The sequence below is a fragment of the Heterodontus francisci genome, chromosome 10 (assembly GCF_036365525.1).
Source record: "Heterodontus francisci isolate sHetFra1 chromosome 10, sHetFra1.hap1, whole genome shotgun sequence".
Classification (NCBI taxonomy): Eukaryota; Metazoa; Chordata; class Chondrichthyes; order Heterodontiformes; family Heterodontidae; genus Heterodontus; species Heterodontus francisci.
Window position 1 is genome coordinate 17,085,213 of NC_090380.1, and position 20,894 is coordinate 17,106,106.

At 41.2% G+C, this 20,894-nt stretch overlaps 1 protein-coding gene across 8 annotated transcripts in view; it reads left to right on the forward strand.

The window, feature by feature from the left end:
- zc3h13 (zinc finger CCCH-type containing 13) overlaps nt 1-20,894 on the forward strand; it is a 150,498-nt gene that overhangs the window by 39,346 nt on the left and 90,258 nt on the right. For 2 of the 8 annotated variants that reach the window (XM_068040171.1, XM_068040172.1), the window contains exons 4-9: nt 5,955-6,066; nt 7,050-7,164; nt 9,981-10,120; nt 11,165-11,316; nt 17,862-18,059; nt 19,807-20,016. In XM_068040171.1, the coding sequence (XP_067896272.1) occupies nt 5,955-6,066; nt 7,050-7,164; nt 9,981-10,120; nt 11,165-11,316; nt 17,862-18,059; nt 19,807-20,016 (927 nt within the window). Of the gene's footprint in view, nt 1-5,919; nt 6,067-7,049; nt 7,165-9,980; nt 10,121-11,164; nt 11,317-17,861; nt 18,060-19,806; nt 20,017-20,894 lie in introns of all 8 variants that reach the window. The other 6 variants (XM_068040175.1, XM_068040176.1, XM_068040173.1 and 3 more) reach the window with 5 other exon arrangements.

The following is a 20,894-nucleotide window of genomic DNA, read 5'->3' on the forward strand; positions in this document are numbered from 1 at the left end:
TTGGCCGGCGTGGACACGCTGGGCTGAATGGCCTCCTTCTGTGCTGTAAGTTTCTCTGATTCTATGAAAGAGGGGAAGATTTACCAACTGCCTTATAGCTGTAATTTTCCAAATAGGATAGCATTCTTCCAAACCTTTTTGTTCTGACTGCTTTTTCCTTTCTTGGATAAAGTTCAGAACATGAGAGATTACTGCACCATGTTTCACTTATAAAATCACTCTCATTGGTAATGAAAGTTGGCTCTGTCTCATTAATTCTCAGCACCACAGACCTTGGAACAATGTTGAGGATGGAGGGAAAATGCAACTTTTTAACTATTAACTCTTGTGCCCACTGCTTACAGCAGATGCTTTGGTGCAAATGTCATTTACCCACTATACGCAGTAAAACATGTCAGCTCGCCAATCACCCCTGTGCCTGCTGACCTACATTGGTTCCTTGTCCAGCAATGCCTCAATTTTAAAATTTTCATTCTTAATTTCAAATCCCTCCATGGCCTCACCCCTCCCTATCTCTGTAATCTCCTCCAGGCAAACAGTTCTCCTGAGATATCAGTGCTTCTACAATTCTGGCCTCTTGTGCACCCCAGTTTTCTTCGCTTCACCATTGGCAGCTGACCGTTCAGTTGTGTAGGCTTTAAGTTCTGAAATTTCCTCCCTAAACTTCTCTGCCTCTCCACCTCTCTCTCTTCCTTTAAGATGCTCCTTAAAATAAGCTTTTTGACCAAGTGTTTGGTCACCTGCTCTAATATCTCTGTCACTCAGTATCACATTTTGTTTGATCGCTCCTGTGAAACAGCTTGGGATGTTTTACTACATAAAAGGTGCCATATAAATGCAAATTGTTACTGACATTAAAAAAAATAATTCTAGTGAGTCAGCCTTCAGTGGCTGCTGAGTAGGATTTGTTTTTGCAGCTTTAAAGACTGCTAGAAAGAGGACAGTTAAAACATCAGTGCTGCTTTCCAAAAATTGGTCTGCTTAAGAACATAGAACATAGAACAGTACAGCACAGTACAGGCCCTTCGGCCCATGATGTTGTGCTGAACCTTTAACCTACTCTAAGATCAAACTAACTACCTACCCTTCATTCTACTATCATCCATGTACCTATCCAAGAGTCGCTTAAATGTCCCTAATGTATCTGCTTCTACTACCACCGCTGGCAGTGCATTCCAGCGCTTCCTCAGTCTTTTCTTGGGTTTTTTTCTACTTGAGGAAGCTCAGTGAACATTAAGGATTTAGAGGAATATCTGGAGACTTGCATTTTAAATTGTAGAAGAAATGGAAGCCTAAGGGACGTGAAGTCAGCATCAATAAGGATATCTTATTGCATTCAGTACACCTTATGTTTGTTCTTGCATTCGGTGTACCTTGAGAAAGTAAATTGGCCATTATAAATTGTCACTAGTATAGGTAGGTGGTAGGGAAATATAGGGACAGGTGGGGATGTTTGGTAGGAATATGGGATTAGTGTAGGATTAGTATAAATGGGTGGTTGATGTTCGGCACAGACTCGGTGGGCCGAAGGGCCTGTTTCAGTGCTGTATCTCTAATCTAAAGTGCGTACTGGTGAGGAAACACAACTGTTTCTGCCCAAAATAAACAGAACGCTTAAGATGCTGCAACTAGCAACTTTGAAGTTAATGCGAAATTAGAATAGTAATCGCAAATTTTAAGTGGGAGCGTAATAGGTTTTCTTTGGGCCTCCTTATCTCGAGAGACAATGGATATGCGCCTGGAGGTGGTCAGTGGTTTGTGAAGCAGCGCCTGGAGTGGCTATAAAGGCCAATTCTAGAGTGACAGGCTCTTCCACAGGTGCTGCAGAGAAATTTGTTTGTCGGGGCTGTTGCACAGTTGGCTCTCCCCTTGTGCCTCTGTCTTTTTTCCTGCCAACTACTAAGTCTCTTCGACTCGCCACAATTTAGCCCTGTCTTTATGGCTGCCCGCCAGCTCTGACGAATGCTGGCAACTGACTCCCACGACTTGTGATCAATGTCACACGATTTCATGTCGCGTTTGCAGACGTCTTTATAGCGGAGACATGGACGGCCGGTGGGTCTGATACCAGTGACGAGCTCGCTGTACAATGTGTCTTTGGGGATCCTGCCATCTTCCATGCGGCTCACATGGCCAAGCCATCTCAAGCGCCGCTGACTCAGTATTGTGTATAAGCTGGGGGTGTTAGCCTCTTCAAGGATTTCTGTGTTGGAGATATAGTCCTGCCACCTGATGCCAAGTATTCTCCGGAGGCAGCGAAGATGGAATGAATTGAGACGTCGCTCTTGGCTGGCATACGTTGTCCAGGCCTCGCTGCCATAGAGCAAGGTACTGAGGACACAGGCCTGATACACTCGGACTTTTGTGTTCTGTGTCAGTGCGCCATTTTCCCACACTCTCTTGGCCAGTCTGGACATAGCAGTGGAAGTCTTACCCATGCGCTTGTTGATTTCTGCATCTAGAGACAGGTTACTGGTGATAGTTGAGCCTAGGTAGGTGAACTCTTGAACCACTTCCAGAGCGTGGTCGCCAATATTGATGGATGGAGCATTTCTGACGTCCTGCCCCATGCTGTTCGTTTTCTTGAGGCTGATGGTTAGGCCAAATTCATTGCAGGCAGCCGCAAACCTGTCGATGAGACTCTGCAGGCACTCTTCAGTGTGAGATGTTCAAGCAGCATCGTCAGCAAAGAGGAGTTCTCTGATGAGCATTACCCCTGAAATAATCAAGAGTGCCAAGCCTGCTATACTCTCAGCACTACATGAACTGCTATGCCTGTGCTGGGACGAGGGAGCAGTACCCCAGGACATGCGCGATGCCAATATCATCACCCTCTATAAAAATAAAGGTGACCGCGGTGACTGCAACAACTACCGTGGAATCTCCCTGCTCAGCATAGTGGGGAAGGTCTTTGCTCGAGTCGCTCTGAACAGGCTCCAGAAGCTGGCCGAGCGCGTCTACCCTGAGGCACAGTGTGGCTTTCGTGCAGAGAGATCGACCATTGACATGCTGTTCTCCCTTCGTCAGATACAGGAGAAATGCCGTGAACAACAGATGCCCCTCTACATTGCTTTCATTGATCTCACCAAAGCCTTTGACCTCGTCAGCAGAGAGTGGTCTCTTCAGACTACTAGAAAAGATTGGATGTCCACCAAAGCTACTTAATATCATCACCTCATTCCATGACAATATGAAAGGCACAATTCAACATGGTGGCTCCTCATCAGAGCCCTTTCCTATCCTGAGTGGTGTGAAACAGGGCTGTGTTCTCGCACCCACTCTTTTTGGGATTTTCTTCTCCCTGCTGCTTTCACATGTGTTCAAATCCTCTGAAGAAGGAATTTTCCTCCACACAAGATCAGGGGGCAGGTTGTTCAACCTTGCCCATCTAAGAGCGAAGTCCAAAGTACGGAATAGGTTTATTGACACATTAAAACAAGCAGCTTCATCACACATTTCTGAATTAATCTGAAATTCATGGCAAGTGTCCACATTCTTTTCTCCTTTGTCCGATGATGCACTGATTTTAGGTGTTGCTTTGTACAACATCCATGTGTTGGTAACAGGAATGGAATCCGCTTTCCCCTCTGTCCCAATAAAACAGTGAGAATGTCGAAAACTAGTACCAGTGATTGGATTATACAGATGGACCAGATTTTGCAAAATGTAAAACAATAAATCTGGATGAGAATAAGAAATAAGTGAAGCAAAAAGCAATTTGAGATGAAAAGCAAGAGAGATAACTGACTCGCCCCAAAATTTTAGTAAACTGAATGGAAAAATGAGAACGGAGTTAATAATAGTGAGAAACATAAATATAGCACTGGAAAAAAATCTCCAATGTTGCCTAGACATTCAACAACGTATTTATATAGGATCTTTAACATAGAAAAATGTGCTACAGCACTTTACAAAGGGTGGAAGCGAGAAAGCCTCCTCCAAAGGGAAGTCCCAAGCTTGAAAGGCACTCGGGACATTCCTTTACATCTATCCATATTACAGTGTTGTTTGCTCATCCTCTTGGGTGGATGTAGGCTGCTCTGTTAGGGCCCTAAAGAAAGGGAGATTTTGTTTTATAAATAGAGAGAATAACGAAAAAAGGACCTAAGTGAGCAGGTAAGACAATCCAAACAGACCATGTTTTACATGATGGAAATGACCCTCTTTTTGAATTGTGAAGTATAGATTATCCACAACAATCAAGTATGCTTTCCCTTTCTAGTTTGTATTTATACCGCACAGTTCTCTTTCTTCCTACTTTGTCCATCCTTCAGTGGAGAAGTGGCTGGCCTCTACAACCCAGTAGTTTCATTGAATGCACAGCTAAGATCAGAACCGGCAGTTTGGGAAATTGTGGGCCTGAACTCATCCTCTTCGTGGGGCATTGCCCTTTGGCTGCATGGTTGGCCTAAAGGACATGAATAACTAAGTTCCAAAACATTGCATTGTGTGGGAAGCATTTGGGACATTTCTGAGAGATGTGACAAGACATTATATAAATATTGGTTCTTCTCCTTGTAGCGTCAACTTACTATATTTCCATGCTCATCATTTACAGGAAGAAATGACAGGATGAACTTGATTTTTTGAAAATACTTTACCGCGTACTTTATGATGTCACGGTGAAATTGCTGTGACTTCAGAATAGTAATTATGATCTCATAAAGTTATAATTTCCCTGAGGACAGTGAAATTTATGACTGAGCCCTTGAATGCAGAGCCTGTCCCACATGTGAAAGGAACGTAATTTATTCCCATCCGTGAGGGCAACTGAATACCTCGCCAGTGCCACAGGTCCAAATGAGTTGTAGGCTTACAATTTGATTTTTATTCCTTAACTACTATTAGCCCAATGTGTATGCGATATGTACAATATAAATATTTTTAAAATTTTAAATGTGCAGTTTTTAAAATAATATTCGGGCTATGATGTCTGTTGTGGGTGCAGCAGTTTAACTTTCATGCATTGAAACTTAAAATAGTTAGCTGTGAGATGTGTGAATGGTTCCAGATTACAATCCCATGGTTTCCCTACTGTTAAAGCCTGCAAGGCCACAGTCAGGATATTATCATGAAGTCTACCCAATCTGGATGAACCAAATAGAAGCCCACAGCCTGGACTATCTCGCCTAGCTAATCGTCTGTGATCTGATGAGATTTCTTTTGGTCCGGAAGTTATTAAGCTTTTTAAGTACAGAATTGCTTTAGTTTTTCCAACTAAGGCTGATGCAAAATTTTGAAGATCCTTCAACTAATTAATCGATTACTGTTTGTGTAACCTAGGGCTTGATTTTAAACAAAGTGCTGCTAAAGCTGCTGTAGAACTGCTAGTAAAACACTGCATTAATATCAAGCAACCGCACAAAACAAATGTTGTCTACTGACTGATCTGGTGGCACTAATGACTGCTGCAGCATTGAAGATCTGTTTATCAATGTATTCAAAGTTTCTCAAAAAGCTTTTACACTTCTGCTTTCCATATATCCATACTTTGTCTAACGTCAAGAAAAGAATTTTTCTGTATGTTACTAATGGTGATTTATGATGAAAAGATCTATATAGAACTGTAAGTGTTTTTGAATTTATGGGTTTCTTTATCTTTCCCCTTAATTTTGATTTTACAGTAGTAGTCAGTAATTAATGGTGGCCCAGCAGCTAATTGGAAAAGTCATGGCTTCAGAGCAATATGCTTGGATGTGCTTGACATTCCAGTTGCTAAGTTAAAGATGAGCTTACTTTTATCAGTTATCTACATTGTGCCTTGTATAATGAAATTGAAGGTGGTAATTGCATGGGCTGTTTTATATCTTCTGCATGTCGCTAATGCTGTGGATATGCATGCTCCCTTGTCTGTGTTTTTGACCTAAACTTGAATAGAAGCAAGAAACCCTTAGGGGAATTTCTGCTTTGTGTCAACAGAGAAAAGTGTGTTACTTTATTTTGTGGGTATGCAGATCTCCAGAAAGGCCAACTGGTGATTTACGAGAGAGAATGAAGAACAAAAGGCAAGATGTGGAATCTGAGCCACAGAAGAGAGCCCAGGATGAGTCTTCATCGCCTCCAAGGGTGAGAAAGGATCCCATTTCAGAATTTATGAATTTAACTGACAGATATTCCAGTAAAGGTTGAACCTTTCTCCTTGGTTTTAGGGACTAATTTTTGTTTCTAAATAATGTAAATCAAGTTGTTGAGAGTGTTCTAGTTTATTAGAGTGTCTGGTAGTGGAACATTTTGGGCTGTAACCGTAAATATTTGTCGATGTCCATTAATAGCCAAGTTGAAGGCTGGTAGTACAAAATGATGCTTTAGTCTTTTCAAATAGATTTCAAGTAGAATAACTTAATTTACTATTTTGTTTCAATGCAACTAGATTTAATTGCATTGGAATCTTACACTTTGGAATCTATGCAAGCTCATAATAACTAAAGCAATTCCATTTGTTTCCAGATGTCAAAATGTTTGAAATCGTTGAATAGTAATTATTAGTCCAAAAATTTATTTATTTTATTTAGAGATACAGCACTGAAACAGGCCCTTCGGCCCACCGAGTCTGTGCCGACCATCAGCCACCCATTTATACTAATCCTACACTAATCCCATATTCCTACCACATCCCCACCTGTCCCTATATTCCCCTATCACCTACCTATACTAGGGGCAATTTATAATGGCCAATTTACCTATCAACCTGCAAGTCTTTGATGGTGGGAGGAAACTGGAGCACCCGGCGAAAACCCACGCAGACACAGGGAGAACTTGCAAACTCCGCACAGGTGGTACCCAGAATTGAACCCGGGTCCCTGGAGCTGTGAGGCTGCGGTGCTAACCACTGCGCCACTGTGCCACCCAAATTTGTGTTTAAAATAAGATTTGCATACAAAGGGGAGAACATGGTGTACTAGAATTTTGTGCTTGTAAATTTATTACAACCTCTTTGTATCAACTTATATGCAAAAGCTTAAATTGTAGAAAAGTAAACTGAAGGAAATAGCCTGCAATAATGCATTTTGTTTTTTCTGTGGTATAATGAAAAACATTCTTTTATTTAGAGGGAGACCTCAAGGAGCAGACACAGAGATAAAGAAGACGCTAACCTGAAAATTACAAAAGAACGTACCCCAGAAAGTGAGGAAGAACCAGCTGATTGGGAAGCAGGCAGGGATGGTAAATTAGATTCTAGTTCTATAATCAAAAAAGACTTGCATGTGAATGTAGCATTTCTAAATCACTGAGGTTAAGATTATGAGCCTAACTATATCGGTAGATTTAGCAAATCTACTAAGACAGACCAAGCAAGGAGACCATTCAAAATGGACAAAACAGAAAACAGTTTTTTCAAGTATTTTAATAATTTCTGTCCATATGTTTAGCACTTGTCTGTTTCCCACCAGATCACTGCATGTGTCTGCAGGGTGAGACTGAGGGGGAAGAATAGTGTTTATTGTTACAAATATTTTATGCTTGGAAATAATTTTAAAAATTGTGATATTTCGCTAACTCAATTCTGCTGCTCACCCATGTGGATCCTGTGATGGTCTGCTACTGCCATCTGTTGGGAAACAAAACAATGGTTTTAACTGCCTTAACCATAACCTAGGACAAGGTGATGAAGATCAAAAAAGGGTCAGAATGAAATAAGGAAGAAAATACATTTCACAAATCTTGCAGAAAGAAAGGTAGGTGAGGGTGGCCACTGAGATGAATGTAAGAAATCTCAAACATTTTTAAAAAGGTAGTCAGAGGGGCAAAGAGGAATCTGGGAGTGAATCCAGTGCAGTTGCTTAACATAATGGTATGAAAGATTTTCCAGTACCATAACAAGAAGAATAATGAGAACCCTAAATGACGCCAATGAGTCCAAAACTGAGGAGGAACAAGAATACATAGCCAAATGATTATTTATTTAGACATACAGCACTGAAACAGGCCCTTCGGCCCACCAAGTCTGTGCTGACCATCAACCACCCATTTATACTAATCCTACATTAATCCCATATTCCTACCACATCCCCTCAATTCCCCTACCACCTACCTACACTAGGGGCAATTTACAATGGCCAATTTACCTATCAACCTGCAAGTCTTTGGCTGTGGGAGGAAACCGGAGCACCCAGCGGAAACCCACGCGGTCACAGGGCGAACTTGCAAACTCCGCACAGGCAGTACCCAGAATCGAACCGGGGTCGCTGGAGCTGTGAGGCTGCAGTGTTAACCACTGCGCCGCCCCAAAATACTACAAAATACCAGGAAAGATGCAAGTGACCTGTCCTCCATAACTAGTGATAATTCTAGTAAGATGAACGACTTCACCATAAATAAGATGAAGGTTCTTGTCGAGCTAAATAGCGCAAGCACTGAAAATTCTTGAAATGCCATCCTGGGGGCCCTGGGATTGCACCCACCAATACCCTCGATTGCTATATTTATTCGGCACTGAATGAAGATTTTAAAATAAAATAAAACAAAGCTTTTTGAGGGGTTCGGTCTGCTTTGCCTGGTCTAGACTCTCCCAGCTGGGGCCCACTTCTGTCTATCTGGAGGCTGGCATGCTTCATCACGCTCAGCGCTGGCCTCCAGTGCTACAGTAGCTTGCAAATAAGCCAAAGAAGTGAGTACCCCGGGTGTAGGGAGTCGCTGTCCCTCTGACTGAATTTGTCTCATGAGGAGTAATTGGAGCACCATCCCAGAAATGGCGCAAACCCAGCGCAACCAGATCCATGCCTTTTTAAAAAATGTGTTCTGCTGGATCCCTGCAGAATTATGGTGGGAGTCCGATGGAACCTCTATTTTTGGGGCCACAATTCCAAAGGAAAGGATAAGGTTTATTCTGAGGCACTGAAAGATGGAGGATGAGACCAATTGAGATGCTAACAATTATGAGGATGTCATTTGAGTACTGTGGGTGTCTCTGATGCCAACATGTTATCCATTTTAAAAATATAACCAGACCAAGCCAGGCAGCTGCAAACTTCTCAGACAAAGCAATGGAATAGATTGTCAAAGGTAAACTGGAGCCTTCCTGAATGATTAACTGAAATAAACATCAACTTGTGTTCAGAAGAAGATAGTTCCTGACTAATCCTATTGACTTTTGTGATGTGACACCCCAAGTATACTGTAGAAAGGTCTACAGTGTGACGTAGCTAAACTCGTGAAAGGTTTTGCCAAATTCCCACACAGATAGGGGCTACTTCAGCTTACAATGTTAGGGATTCAAAATAAAACTTGGGAATAGATAAGAAATTGGTTCAATGTTGTTGAATGGTATTCGTGGTGGAAAGCGGAGTGCTTGAGGGATTGGTAGAGGGACCCTTATTGTTTCTAATTTAGATTAACAACTTGTGTTGCTTTTATATTGTTCTTGTGCTGCCCCAGCCTTCAGTATAAAAACAACTTTAGATTCAGAAGTCTGGTGTAAACTAGCTACATATGTAGATGATACTAAACTTTGGCGAGGAGTTGAATGAGTTATGTAAAATGTGTAATTAAGACAAAGAGAGGCAGATGAATATAAATGCAAAGATGTATGTATGAAATGTGCACCAAAAAGTGTTGGAGACCTAGGATTATATTGCACTTGCCACTATGAAGTCCTGTAGTGACTTGACATGCTATCAGCAGAGCAAGTGGAATGTTGAATTGAATAAGCAACCCACTAGAATATGAGTGTCAGGAAGTCGTACTTAAGCTATAACTTATTCTTATTTTGAACTGTTAAACATTTATACCTGAGTCAGGACATTTAACCAGTAGCCAAACCAAGGGCACTTTTTTTGTAAGTAAATGGAACAAAGTTATCTGGTCACAAATGGGGAAACTTTAAAAACTCGCAGACTGTTTGAAAATGTTTCTTTATGGCTTCATGATTTCAGTATTCCTATTCCCTGGGAGAGGGGTGGAGAAATTACGTAGTATTTGCCAAGTATGTTCTTCTTTCAAGTGTGGCTGTTTTCTTTCATGATAGTACTATGTGTTTACAGATTCTGATAATGGAGATGTTAACTATGATTATGATCATGAGCTATCCCTTGAAATGAAGCGGCAGAAAATACAACGGGAACTGATGAAACTTGAACAGGAGAATATGGAAAAGAGAGAGGAAATAGTCATCAAGAAGGAGGTTTGTGAGCAAGGAAAATTACGTGTAATCTTGCAGTAGCAAGATTGAGGCATCATAATGGTCCAAGCCATACTAACAATTGATAGTTAAAGCTGAATAACTCTTCTTACCAAAGCCTGAATTGAACATATGTACTAAACATGAAAAAAAAATGTTTACAGCAATTTTGAACTTTTTATTGTTTGTATTTACAATGATGTAATAATGAGGTAGATCATCCATCTTTTGAGCATACGTAAGGATTAATTGAGGCGGGGTGTGCATTGGTGCATTGTCCAGTTAAATTAACAGTTCGACAGTTTGACGCTTTTATCTTTTAGAAACAGTATTGTTATGTTTATGGGCCTTTCCCCATGCCCCCTTTTTTTTTACTCTAGATTTTGTTTTGATTCTCTTAACTTAGAATATTCTCCTAGGTGAGTTCCAATCCCTATGTCTTTGAGAGTATCTTTACTAGTCTTACAATCTAGGTAAATGTTGGCTCGGGGCCCAAATTAACACAACAGGAAACTGATCTGTGGTTATTTTCAAACTGTTGGAATTACTCCTATGCCTTTACAGGATCCCTTTCCAATCTTCAATAAGTAATAAAAAATCACACCTCACTCTAATTTTGAACTATTAAACAAATTAATAGTAAACAATGAATTAGCAAATTGTAACAATATAAAATGTATATAGATATAGTAGAAATTCTGTCTTCTGTTTCTTCAAAAGAGAAAGTAGTGATCTGTTGCTAAACTGTTTTATAAATTTTGTTTCTTATGCATAATCGTTTTTTAAAAAGGCTATCATGTCTGTAACTGAATTTCCCAATCACAAAGTTAATTTATATTTGAAAGTGTGTGACGGACTTCTTTCTGAAGCCTGTTAGCAGGTACACATTAATGACAACTAACTTTGCAGCATAGGTAAAACAGTTTGGGTGAATACAGGTGTCATAAATACCTACGTGTATAATTTAAAGGGACAGCACTCAGCTTCATTTATTTTTTGCATATTTTAATGTCTCATCAGATTTTTAAAAAAAATCCTATTTTACAGATTTCTCCAGAACCAGTAAGAAGTAAGCACTCCCCATCTCCAAGAAAAGCTAGTAAATCTCCTAAGCGTAAATCAAGTCCAAAGTTATCTTTATCTGGTAAGAAGGAGAAAAGAGGATCAAGATTTTCATCTCCTGCAGGAGACCAACAAAGGTTGGTATGGTTTTAAAGTGTATTTTAAATATCAGTACACCCTAACTACTACAAGTGGGGGGGATGTTACAGTTCGAGTAACCGTCCATTGATTTGGGTCACAGTGGGTTCCAGACAGTTGACTTTCCTCTTCCAAACTGGGGCAATTTGAAACCCTCATGTATCTCATCCCCATACCAACAAGATGGGGTTCGATCTCGGAAGTAAAACTGAAATTTAACAAAATGAAATTCCGTTCCATAGTTCCTGTAATCACTAATATATCAACTTGTGTAGCTTAAAACTAGTTTATCATTACACCACAGTGGCAGAATTGATTGTGGCAAAGCACAACCTCTCTCCCATTTTTTAATGTATAGTCTTCTAAAAGTTCAAATACACTTGCATTTAAAAAAAGTAGTGGAGGCTGTCCTTGCAAATTAATACTGTTAACTGGAAATTATGTCACCAGTGGGCCCATGAAAATCTGGACTTCTGTCATCCTTTACCTTTAGTAGCTTAGTGTCTGGTATGATGCAGGTAGCTTGTCTGTCGCTGGTGATGGCGGCAGCCTGTGAGTCATCTCCTAATTAATACAGGTTGTGGATGCTCACATGACTAAAGTCGGATTTTTGCAATAAATGTTTTCCCACACATGGGACATCAGATGTCATTGACTGAAGTGCTGATCTTTCCTTCATTTGCTTTGGGCTCTCTTTATTTTCTTGGCGAACTGGATACGACTTGCTTCGAGTTTTGTCACGCCACCTTGAATCACCTTTTGCCACAATTTCCTGTTACAAGCATGCTCCTACGTATCAGTTAAGATTCCACATTTATTTAGATTGGTCTTCAGGCAATCCATAATTTTTTGAACTGACTACTAGGGCTTCAGCTCACACTAAAGTACTTCCTTGGCTAGTCCAATATCAGCCATTCAGAATAAGTGGCTAGCACACCTTAGCTGTGCCTTTTAATATCGTCGCCTCTGTGCCAGGCGTATTTGTTCTGAGAATCTCATTGATCTTGTGGCACCATTGAATTTTCATAATCTTTCTGAGGTAACCTAGGTTGAAATGATTGGGTTTTCTGATGCGGTGGCCCAGCTTTTGTGTGTGTGTATATATAACAGATATTGCAGTTACTGCCTTGTAGACCTTAAGTTTTCACACCAGTTTAATGCCCTTTTAATCACACAACCGTACACAGAGCCTTCTAAAAGCACTGCTAGCTTTAAACAATCTATGGTTCACCTCATCGCCAGGGAAGGCATTACATCACATGATGCTTGTTGAATCTGTTCATTTTAAACGGCATGTGTCCTTCAATGATATTGTTAGGTTTTCCAGGGGTAGGCTGGTGTATAACTTCTGTCTGCTTCAGATTGATAGTGTTTTCTTACAAGCATCCGAGAAACGGTCCACGCTAACTTGGAGGCCTTCGTCGAATGCAGGCAAAGGTCATCAGTCATCAGCAAACAAAAATAAACTTGCTTGGGTTTCTGATGTATTGTAGTTATTGACGACAACTGCAAATTGTGCCATTGTTATCTTTATTTACCGATTGCTTATAATCAGTTAAGCCTAGTTTATGGTTATGCTGAAATTGCAATGAAGAAACCCTTTCTGGCTGGCTAATTGAGTTATCAAACTGCAGTTAGTCCACATTGCAGTATTGATATTTGACACACAGTAGAATGCCCTTGAAGGAAATTCACTTCAAGTTCAGCTCTGTTGTTACAGTGGCTACATTTTCCTACATTTGTACAATCCCCTATTCGGTTCCCTGGTGTTTAGGGTGTTGCTATAGGTGCTGGTCTGAGACTTGTGCCTTTATGGAGTGATGCAGGCCAGTGGACCCAGTTTACACTGCAAGAGAATATGGCACTCCTCTCAACTGAATTTGAAAGCTGGTAAATAGTCAACTTCCTATGGACCACATATGAACATTTTAAAGCTGCTTTACTGCAGTACTGCAATAATGTGAAGCCAAAGCTCTGTGAGGCTACCTCCTGCATTTTGAAAGACTTCATGGCGAAATGCAGTAAACAGTTGTTCTGTGTGAAGTCAAAATCATTTTGTATCAACGCAAGCTGTGCATGTGGTTCACAAACAACAAGCAGCTGCTTCCACCATCACGTAGATTATCAGATGTTGCCAGCCATCATTGCAGTTTTGGCTCTTGCAACACCATAATATTGCTGAACTGTTGAGGGGTAAGTTAGTAAGGAGTCCTTCACTATCCCCATCAGCTGCTGCGCAATCATTCCTTCACATCCCTTTTTCATATATTCAGCAATCTGCCCTCTCCATAGTACATTCCTCATCACCATGTGCTTCCCTTTGTTCCTCTCCTCCCCAGCCCTGTTCAAAATACCCTATTCATGCCTCTGTAGATCCTCAACAGTGCACTTCCTCCATGTATATATGAACAGATGTAATTGCCTATGGTATAACTACTGGAATAGTTGGAATACTGAACTGAAAATCAAATTGCCTTCCTTTGTGTGTCTCAAACACAAAACTATGCTGTATAAATGGCTAAGACAAACCCAGAAAGTAAACAAGTAGAGATTCCTCTTTTCAAGAAAAAAAGACAGACTTGCACTTATATAGCATCCTTCACAACCACAGAACATCCCAAAGTACTTTACAGCCATGAAGTACTTTGAAGTGTAGTCACTGTTGCATTGTAGGAAATGTAGCAGCCAATTTACACACAGCAAGCTCCCACAATCAGCATTGTGACAATGGCCAGATATTTTTTTTTTTTGTGATGTTGTTTGAGCGATATATATTGATGGGGATGCCAGGGATAATTCCTAGAATCATAGAACTTTATAGCACGTCGTGTCTGCACCGGTGACAGGGAGCCATCCCACTTTCCAGCTCTTGGTCCGTAGCCTTGTAGTGCATATCCAGGTATTGTTTAAATGTAGTGAGAGTTTCTGCCTCTAACACCCTTTCAGGCAGTGAGTTCCAGATCCCCATTGCTGTCTGGGTGAAAACAATACTCTTCAAATCCTCTCTAAACCTCTTACCCGATATCTATGCTCCCTTGTTATGGACCCCTCAACCAAGAGGAATAGGGGCTTTAGAGATGCAGCACTGAAACAGGCCCTTCGGCCCACCGAGTCTGTGCCGACCATCAACCACCCATTTATACTAATCCTACACTAATCCCATATTCCTACCACATCCCCAACTGTCCCTATATTTCCCTACCACCTACCTATACTAGGGGCAATTTATAATGGCCAATTTACCTACCAACCTGCAAGTGTTTTGGCTATGGGAGGAAACCGGAGCACCCAGAGAAAACCCACGCAGACACGGAGAACTTGCTAACTCCACACAGACAGTACCCAGAATTGAACCCGGGTCACTGGAGCTGTGAGGCTGCGGTGCTAACCACTGCGCCATTGTGCCGCCCTATGTGTCTTCCTATCCACTCTATCTAGACCCCTCATAACTTTATGCCCGTCAATTAGATGTCCCCCCAGCCTCCTCTGTTCCAAAGAAAACAACCTGAGCCTATGGAATCTTTCCTCATAACTAAAATTCTCCAGTTCAGGCAACTTCTCATAAATCTCCTCTATACAGAGGTACAGCGAGACCTGGGTGTCCTTGTGCACCAGTTGCTGAAAGTAAGCATGCAGCTGCAAGGCAGTTAAGAAGGCAAATGGTATGTTGGCCTTCATAGCGAGAGGATTCGAGTACAGGAGCAAGGATGTCTTGTTGCAATTATACAAGGCCTTGGTGAGACCACATCTGGAGTATTGTGTGCAGTTTTGAACTCCTTATCTGAGGAAGGATGTTCTTGCTATGGAGGGAGTGCAGCGAAGGTTCACCAGACTGATTCCTGGAATAGCAGGATTGACGTATGAAGAGAGATTGGGTCGATTAGGCTTGTATGCGCTAGAGTTTAGAAGAATGAGAGGGGATCTCATAGAAACCTACAAAATTCTAACAGGACTGGACAGATTAGATGCAGGAAGGATGTTCCCGATGGCGGGCAGTCCAGGATCAAGGGTCACAATCTAAGGGTAAGGAGTAAGCCATTTAGGACTGAGATGAAGGATTTCTTCACCCAGAGAGTGGTGAACCTGTGGAATTCTCTACCACAGAAAGCAGTTGAGGTCAAATCATTAAATATATTCAAGAAAGAGTTGGATACAGTTCTTAAGGCTAAAGGAATCATGGGATATGGGGAGATAGTGGGAGCAGGGTACTGAGTTTGGATGATCAGCCATGATCGTATTGAATGGCGGTGCAGGTTCGAAGGGCCGAATGGCCTAGTCCTATTTTCTATGTTTCTGTGTACCCTCTCTAGTGCAATCACATCTTTTCTATAGAACGGTGAGCCCGTACTCCAGCTGTGGCCTAACCAGCGTTTTATACAGTTCCAGCATAATATCGCAGCTCTTATATTCTATGCCTTGGCTAATAAAGGCAAGTGTCCCGTATGCCTTCTTGACCACCTTATCAACCTGTCTAGCCGCCTTCAGAGATCTCTGGACACGCACTGCAAGATCCCTCTGTTTCTCTACACTTCAGTATCCTATCACTTATTGTTTATTCCCTTGCCTTGTTATCCTTTCCTGCTGCTCTCAGAAATAGTGCCATGTGAACTTGCACGCCCGCTTGAGAGGACAGACGGGGCCGCGGTTTAATGTCTCATCTGAAATGTTGCACCTCCTACAATGCAGCACTCCCTCAGCTTTGATTTTTGTGCTCAAGTTCTGGAGTGAGACTTGAACCCACAATCTTCGGACTTGGGTGAGAGTGCTACCTAATGAGCCACAGCTGACAACAAAATATTAGATTGGCTTTGAAACCATTGCTTTAATACTATAGATCTTTTTAAATTAATGCACAGAATGGGGCATTGCTGGCAATTCCAGCATTTATTGCCCATCCCTAACGCCCTTGAGAAGGTCAGTTAAGAGTCAACCACATTGCTGTGGGTCTGGAGTCTCACAGGCCAGACTGGTTAAGGACGGTAGATTTCCTTCTCTAAAGGGCATTAATGAAACATGGGTTTTTACACCAATCTGATAAATTTGTGGTCACCATTGCTGATACTAGCTTTTTAATTCCAGATTTATGTAATTAGCTGAATTTAAATTCCCCAGCTGCCATGGTCAGATTTGAACTCTGGTCCTGGATCATTGGTCCAGGTATTAATAGTCTGGTTACATAACTGCTATGCTACTGTATAAATAGAATCATAGAAAGTATACGGCACAGAAAGAGGCCACTTGGCACATTGCCTGTGCTGGCTAAAAAACGAGCCACCCACCTTCCAGCATTTGGTCCGTAGCCCTGCAAGTTACGGCACTGAGATGCATATCCAGACATCTTTTAAATGAGATGAGATTTTCTGCCTCAACTAGCCTTTCAGGTAGTGAGTTCCAGACCCTCACTACCCTCTCGGTAAAAAGTTTTTTCCTCATCTCTCCTCTATTCTTTCCACCAACTTTAATTCATTAACTCTATGCTCCCAAGTCACTGACCTCTCTGCTAAGGTAAATAGGCCCTTCACATTCACTCTATCCAGGCCCCTTACAATTTTATACATTTCAATCAAATCTCCCCTCAGCCTCTCTGTTCCAAGGAGAACAACCCCAGCCTATCCAATCTTTCCTCATAGCTGTATTTTTCCAGTTCTGGCAGCATCCTCGTAAATCACCTCTCTACTTCTATAGCCTCTCTAGTGCAATTACATCCTTTCTGTAATGAGGTGACATGATTTATACAGTTCCAGCATAACCTCCCTGCTCTTATTTTCTATACCTCAGCTAATAAAGGCAGGGATTCCATAGGCCTTCTTAACCACCTTATCAACCTGTCCTGCTACCTTCAGGAATCTGTGGACATTCACTCCAAGGCCCCTCACTTCCTCTACACCTCTCGGTATTCTCCCATTAATTGTATATTCCTTTGCCTTGTTTGACCTCCCCAAATGCATCAACTCGCACTTCTCTGGGTTGCATTCCATTTGCCACTTTTCTGCCCATCTGACCAGTCCATCAATATCCTCCTGCAGCCTACAGCTATCCTTCTCGCTATCAACCACGTGGCCAATTCTGTCGTCTGCAAACTTCTTGATCATGCCCCTACATTTACATCCAAATTGTTAATATAGACCACAAAAAGCAGGAGACCTACTACTGAGCCCCGTGGAACACCACTGGAAACAGCCCTACGGTCATGAAAACACCCGTCAACAATTACCCTTTGTTTCCTGCCACTGAGCCAATTTTGTATCCAGCTTGCTACATTTTCCTGGATCCCATGGGCTTTTTTTTTAGCCAGTCTGCCATGTGGGACCTTGTCAAAAGCTTGAAAAGGGCTTTTTCCTTTCTCTAAACAAGTAGCTATTACACAGTACATCAGGGCACGATTTATTTTAAGGTACATGCACTGCCACAACTGCATTTGTTCTTACTGAAGTGCCGTTTTTGTTTCTTTGAAACTGGCAGCTTGCTAGTAAGCCAGATGTACTTTTAATACTTAACTAAGTAGAGGCCTTTGTTGTAAGCAATTCACTGTCTTCCTTTCCAGAAGATCTTCAAAAGTGCAACAGGGTAGAAAGAAAGGCCCACGTACTCCCAGTCCACCACCCCCTATTCTTGAAGAAATTCCAGTAACTAAAAAGCATAAAGAAAAGCTAAGGGCAAAGGAAAGATCTGAAGAAAAAACCCGAGACAGGGAAAGAGGAAGGGATTTAGAAAGACATAAAGAGAAAAAAGAAAAACACAGGTGAGTGATACTATGTCTTGATAAAATTTAATCTTATTTTTCATTATTTCCCTTCCTTGCAAAATACACAGTAGCTATGACAGATGGTTAGGTATGACCATACTGAACAAGCTACATTAGGGATGGTATCTTAGTTATAATTACTGTCACAGCTTCTAATAGCTTAACCTCAATGCATTATTTTGTGTTATTTAATAGATACCATAAACCAGGACGGGCCAACAAAAGATAGGGCTTAAAGGATCATAATGAAGCCTTTTACTCATAAACATGAAGGTTCTTTTCCCTGAAAATGTTTTTTATGTTTAGCATATCTGTGCAATATATTTTCCAAAAGATTCAAATACTATCCCAAACAGCCTCTCTTCCTAATTATATTTGGCCCTGTGCAGCCGCATTTAAGTGTCAGTTGAGTGTGTCTCAGTGCGCTTTTCAGATGATGAATGAGGACTTAAATTGAGCAACTTCATCCATTCGAAGCTTTTTAGTTCAGAACAACACTGACACATTAGAGTTGAAAAATACATCCAAAAATTAAGCATCAATGCATTGATCTACTATTGCATTTTGAGGCCATTTACATTTGCAATTAAATGTCCCCCAGTGTGTGTTTAAATAACAGTGGCGCAGTGGTTAGCACCACAGCCTCACAGCTCCAGCGACCCGGGTTCAATTCTGGGTACTGCCTGTGTGGAGTTTGCAAGTTCTCCCTGTGTCTGCGTGGGTTTCCTCCGGGTGTTCCGGTTTCCTCCCACAGCCAAAAGACTTGCAGGTTGATAGGTAAATTGGCCGTTATAAATTGCCCCTAGTATAGGTAGGTGGTAGGGGAATATAGGGACAGGTGAGGATGTGGTAGGAATATGGGATTAGTGTAGGATTAGTATAAATGGGTGGTTAATGGTCGGCACAGACTCGGTGGGCCGAAGGGCCTGTTTCAGTGCTGTATCTCTAAATCTAAAAAAAAAATTTGCTTCAATTATCAAGTTGATATTTACAAGAGCAGTCTGCCCATTAAACATGAGGATTACTTCTAGAAAAGTTTGTTTTTCTATTTAATTGCTTGTTAATCTATTAATAGTTTGACTCCTGCTCAGAGAAAAATGTAAGATTAAAATCAGAAACTTGTTATAAATTATGAATTTTGGACTATGTTGCACCGTATTTAATCTCTATTTAGCTACATGAATGGATCTCTCAGGAATTTATCATTTTAACCTTTTACCATTGATCTGCATTCAAGTAGACCAGACAGATGATGTAGCAATCTGGTCTTTCCAAATGTGCAAGAAATTTACAACACTCTGCAAAATTGACATGTTGAGCCACAAAATAATTGTCAAAATTAATTCGTTTCAAAGGGCTCGAATGCGATGTGAAATGTCTCAGTTGTGCAGTTGGGGTCATTTTTTTCTCTCTCAAATCAGTGTGACCTACTAGGGAGTGCTTGGTACTCTCACTGAAAACCTTTTCTATTTCCCATAAGGCCATCTATTAATGGGGTGAGGACAATACAAAAAAGTTAAATACATTACCATATATTCATCAAATCCAATTGTGAAATTGTGCAAGAATATTCTTCCTAGAAAAGTCATCAATGAAATAGTTTTTCTTAAAATATACATTTATGTTTTTGCTGTGCCCCATACGGAACAAACTAACAAATTCTGAATATTTTAGATTGTGGATGGCTTTTGCCACACTTAGCCAATAGAGTGAAGAAATGATATAATAGATCATTGCAGGTTAGGTCTCTGTCTTGTTCAACTTTCAGGGATCACTCTGTTAGCCTACATAGACAGAAGAGGTCTATAAGCCCCGAGGAACAGTCTGGCAGCACCTCTTCTCGTTCCAGAGAATATTCCCCACCGCCAGCAAGGAGAAAATCAGCCTCTCCGGCTCCACCTAAGTCAACTTCATCTTGCTCTTCTCGGAAGCATTCTTTCTCCCCACGTCACAGGTATAGAATCCTCAAAATTATGACAAGAAGCAAGTGAAGATGATGGCTACAGGGAAATAGAATATCTTTAATATTTAAAAAGGGTGTAATTCTTACATATATTTTATTAGTAAGTAGCAGAACAGTTTTTTAATGGATGATTCTAGTGTATAAAAGCATGCATTGTGTATAGATGCATACATGATGTATGGAATAGTTAGAATTTAAAGCTGGGTTGCAGTTTACTCTTCAGTTGTAGGAGATGTTTTGCTGGTTTCGTGTATCTGGATCCAACAGTCAAAGCAGATCCTAATTAGGACTGATTACACAAGGCAAAAACATTTTGCTGGAAGAAGGAATGCTTTCTCCAGATGTAGCAAGTAATAATTTTTTTTCATATGGATGTGAAAAAACTCCCAGGTGTTATAATAACCTAGGCATAATTTTACTCTGCAAAGTTGAAAAAAAAGGGATTGTAACTTTGAGGAAAATATACTTGTAATTTTTTGAGGCTATGGTAATTACCTTCAAATGATGGAGAAGAACCATAGAAAAGTTACGGCACAGAAAGGGGCCATTCAGTCCATCTTGTCTGCGCCAGCTGAAAATCTAGCTGCCCAATCTAATCCCACCTTCCAGCACCTGGCCCGTAGCCTTACAGGTTACACCATTTCAGGTGCAGGTCCCGGTACCTATTAAATGAGTTGAGGGTTTCTGCCTCCACCACCGATCCGGGGCAGTGAATTCCAGACACCCACCACCTTCTGGGTGAATAAGTTTTTCCTCATGTCCCCTCCAATCCTGCCACCAATCACCTTAATTCTATGCCTCCAGGTAATTGACCTCTCCACTAGGGGAAACGGGTCTTTCCTATCTGCTCTATCTAGACCCCTCAGAAT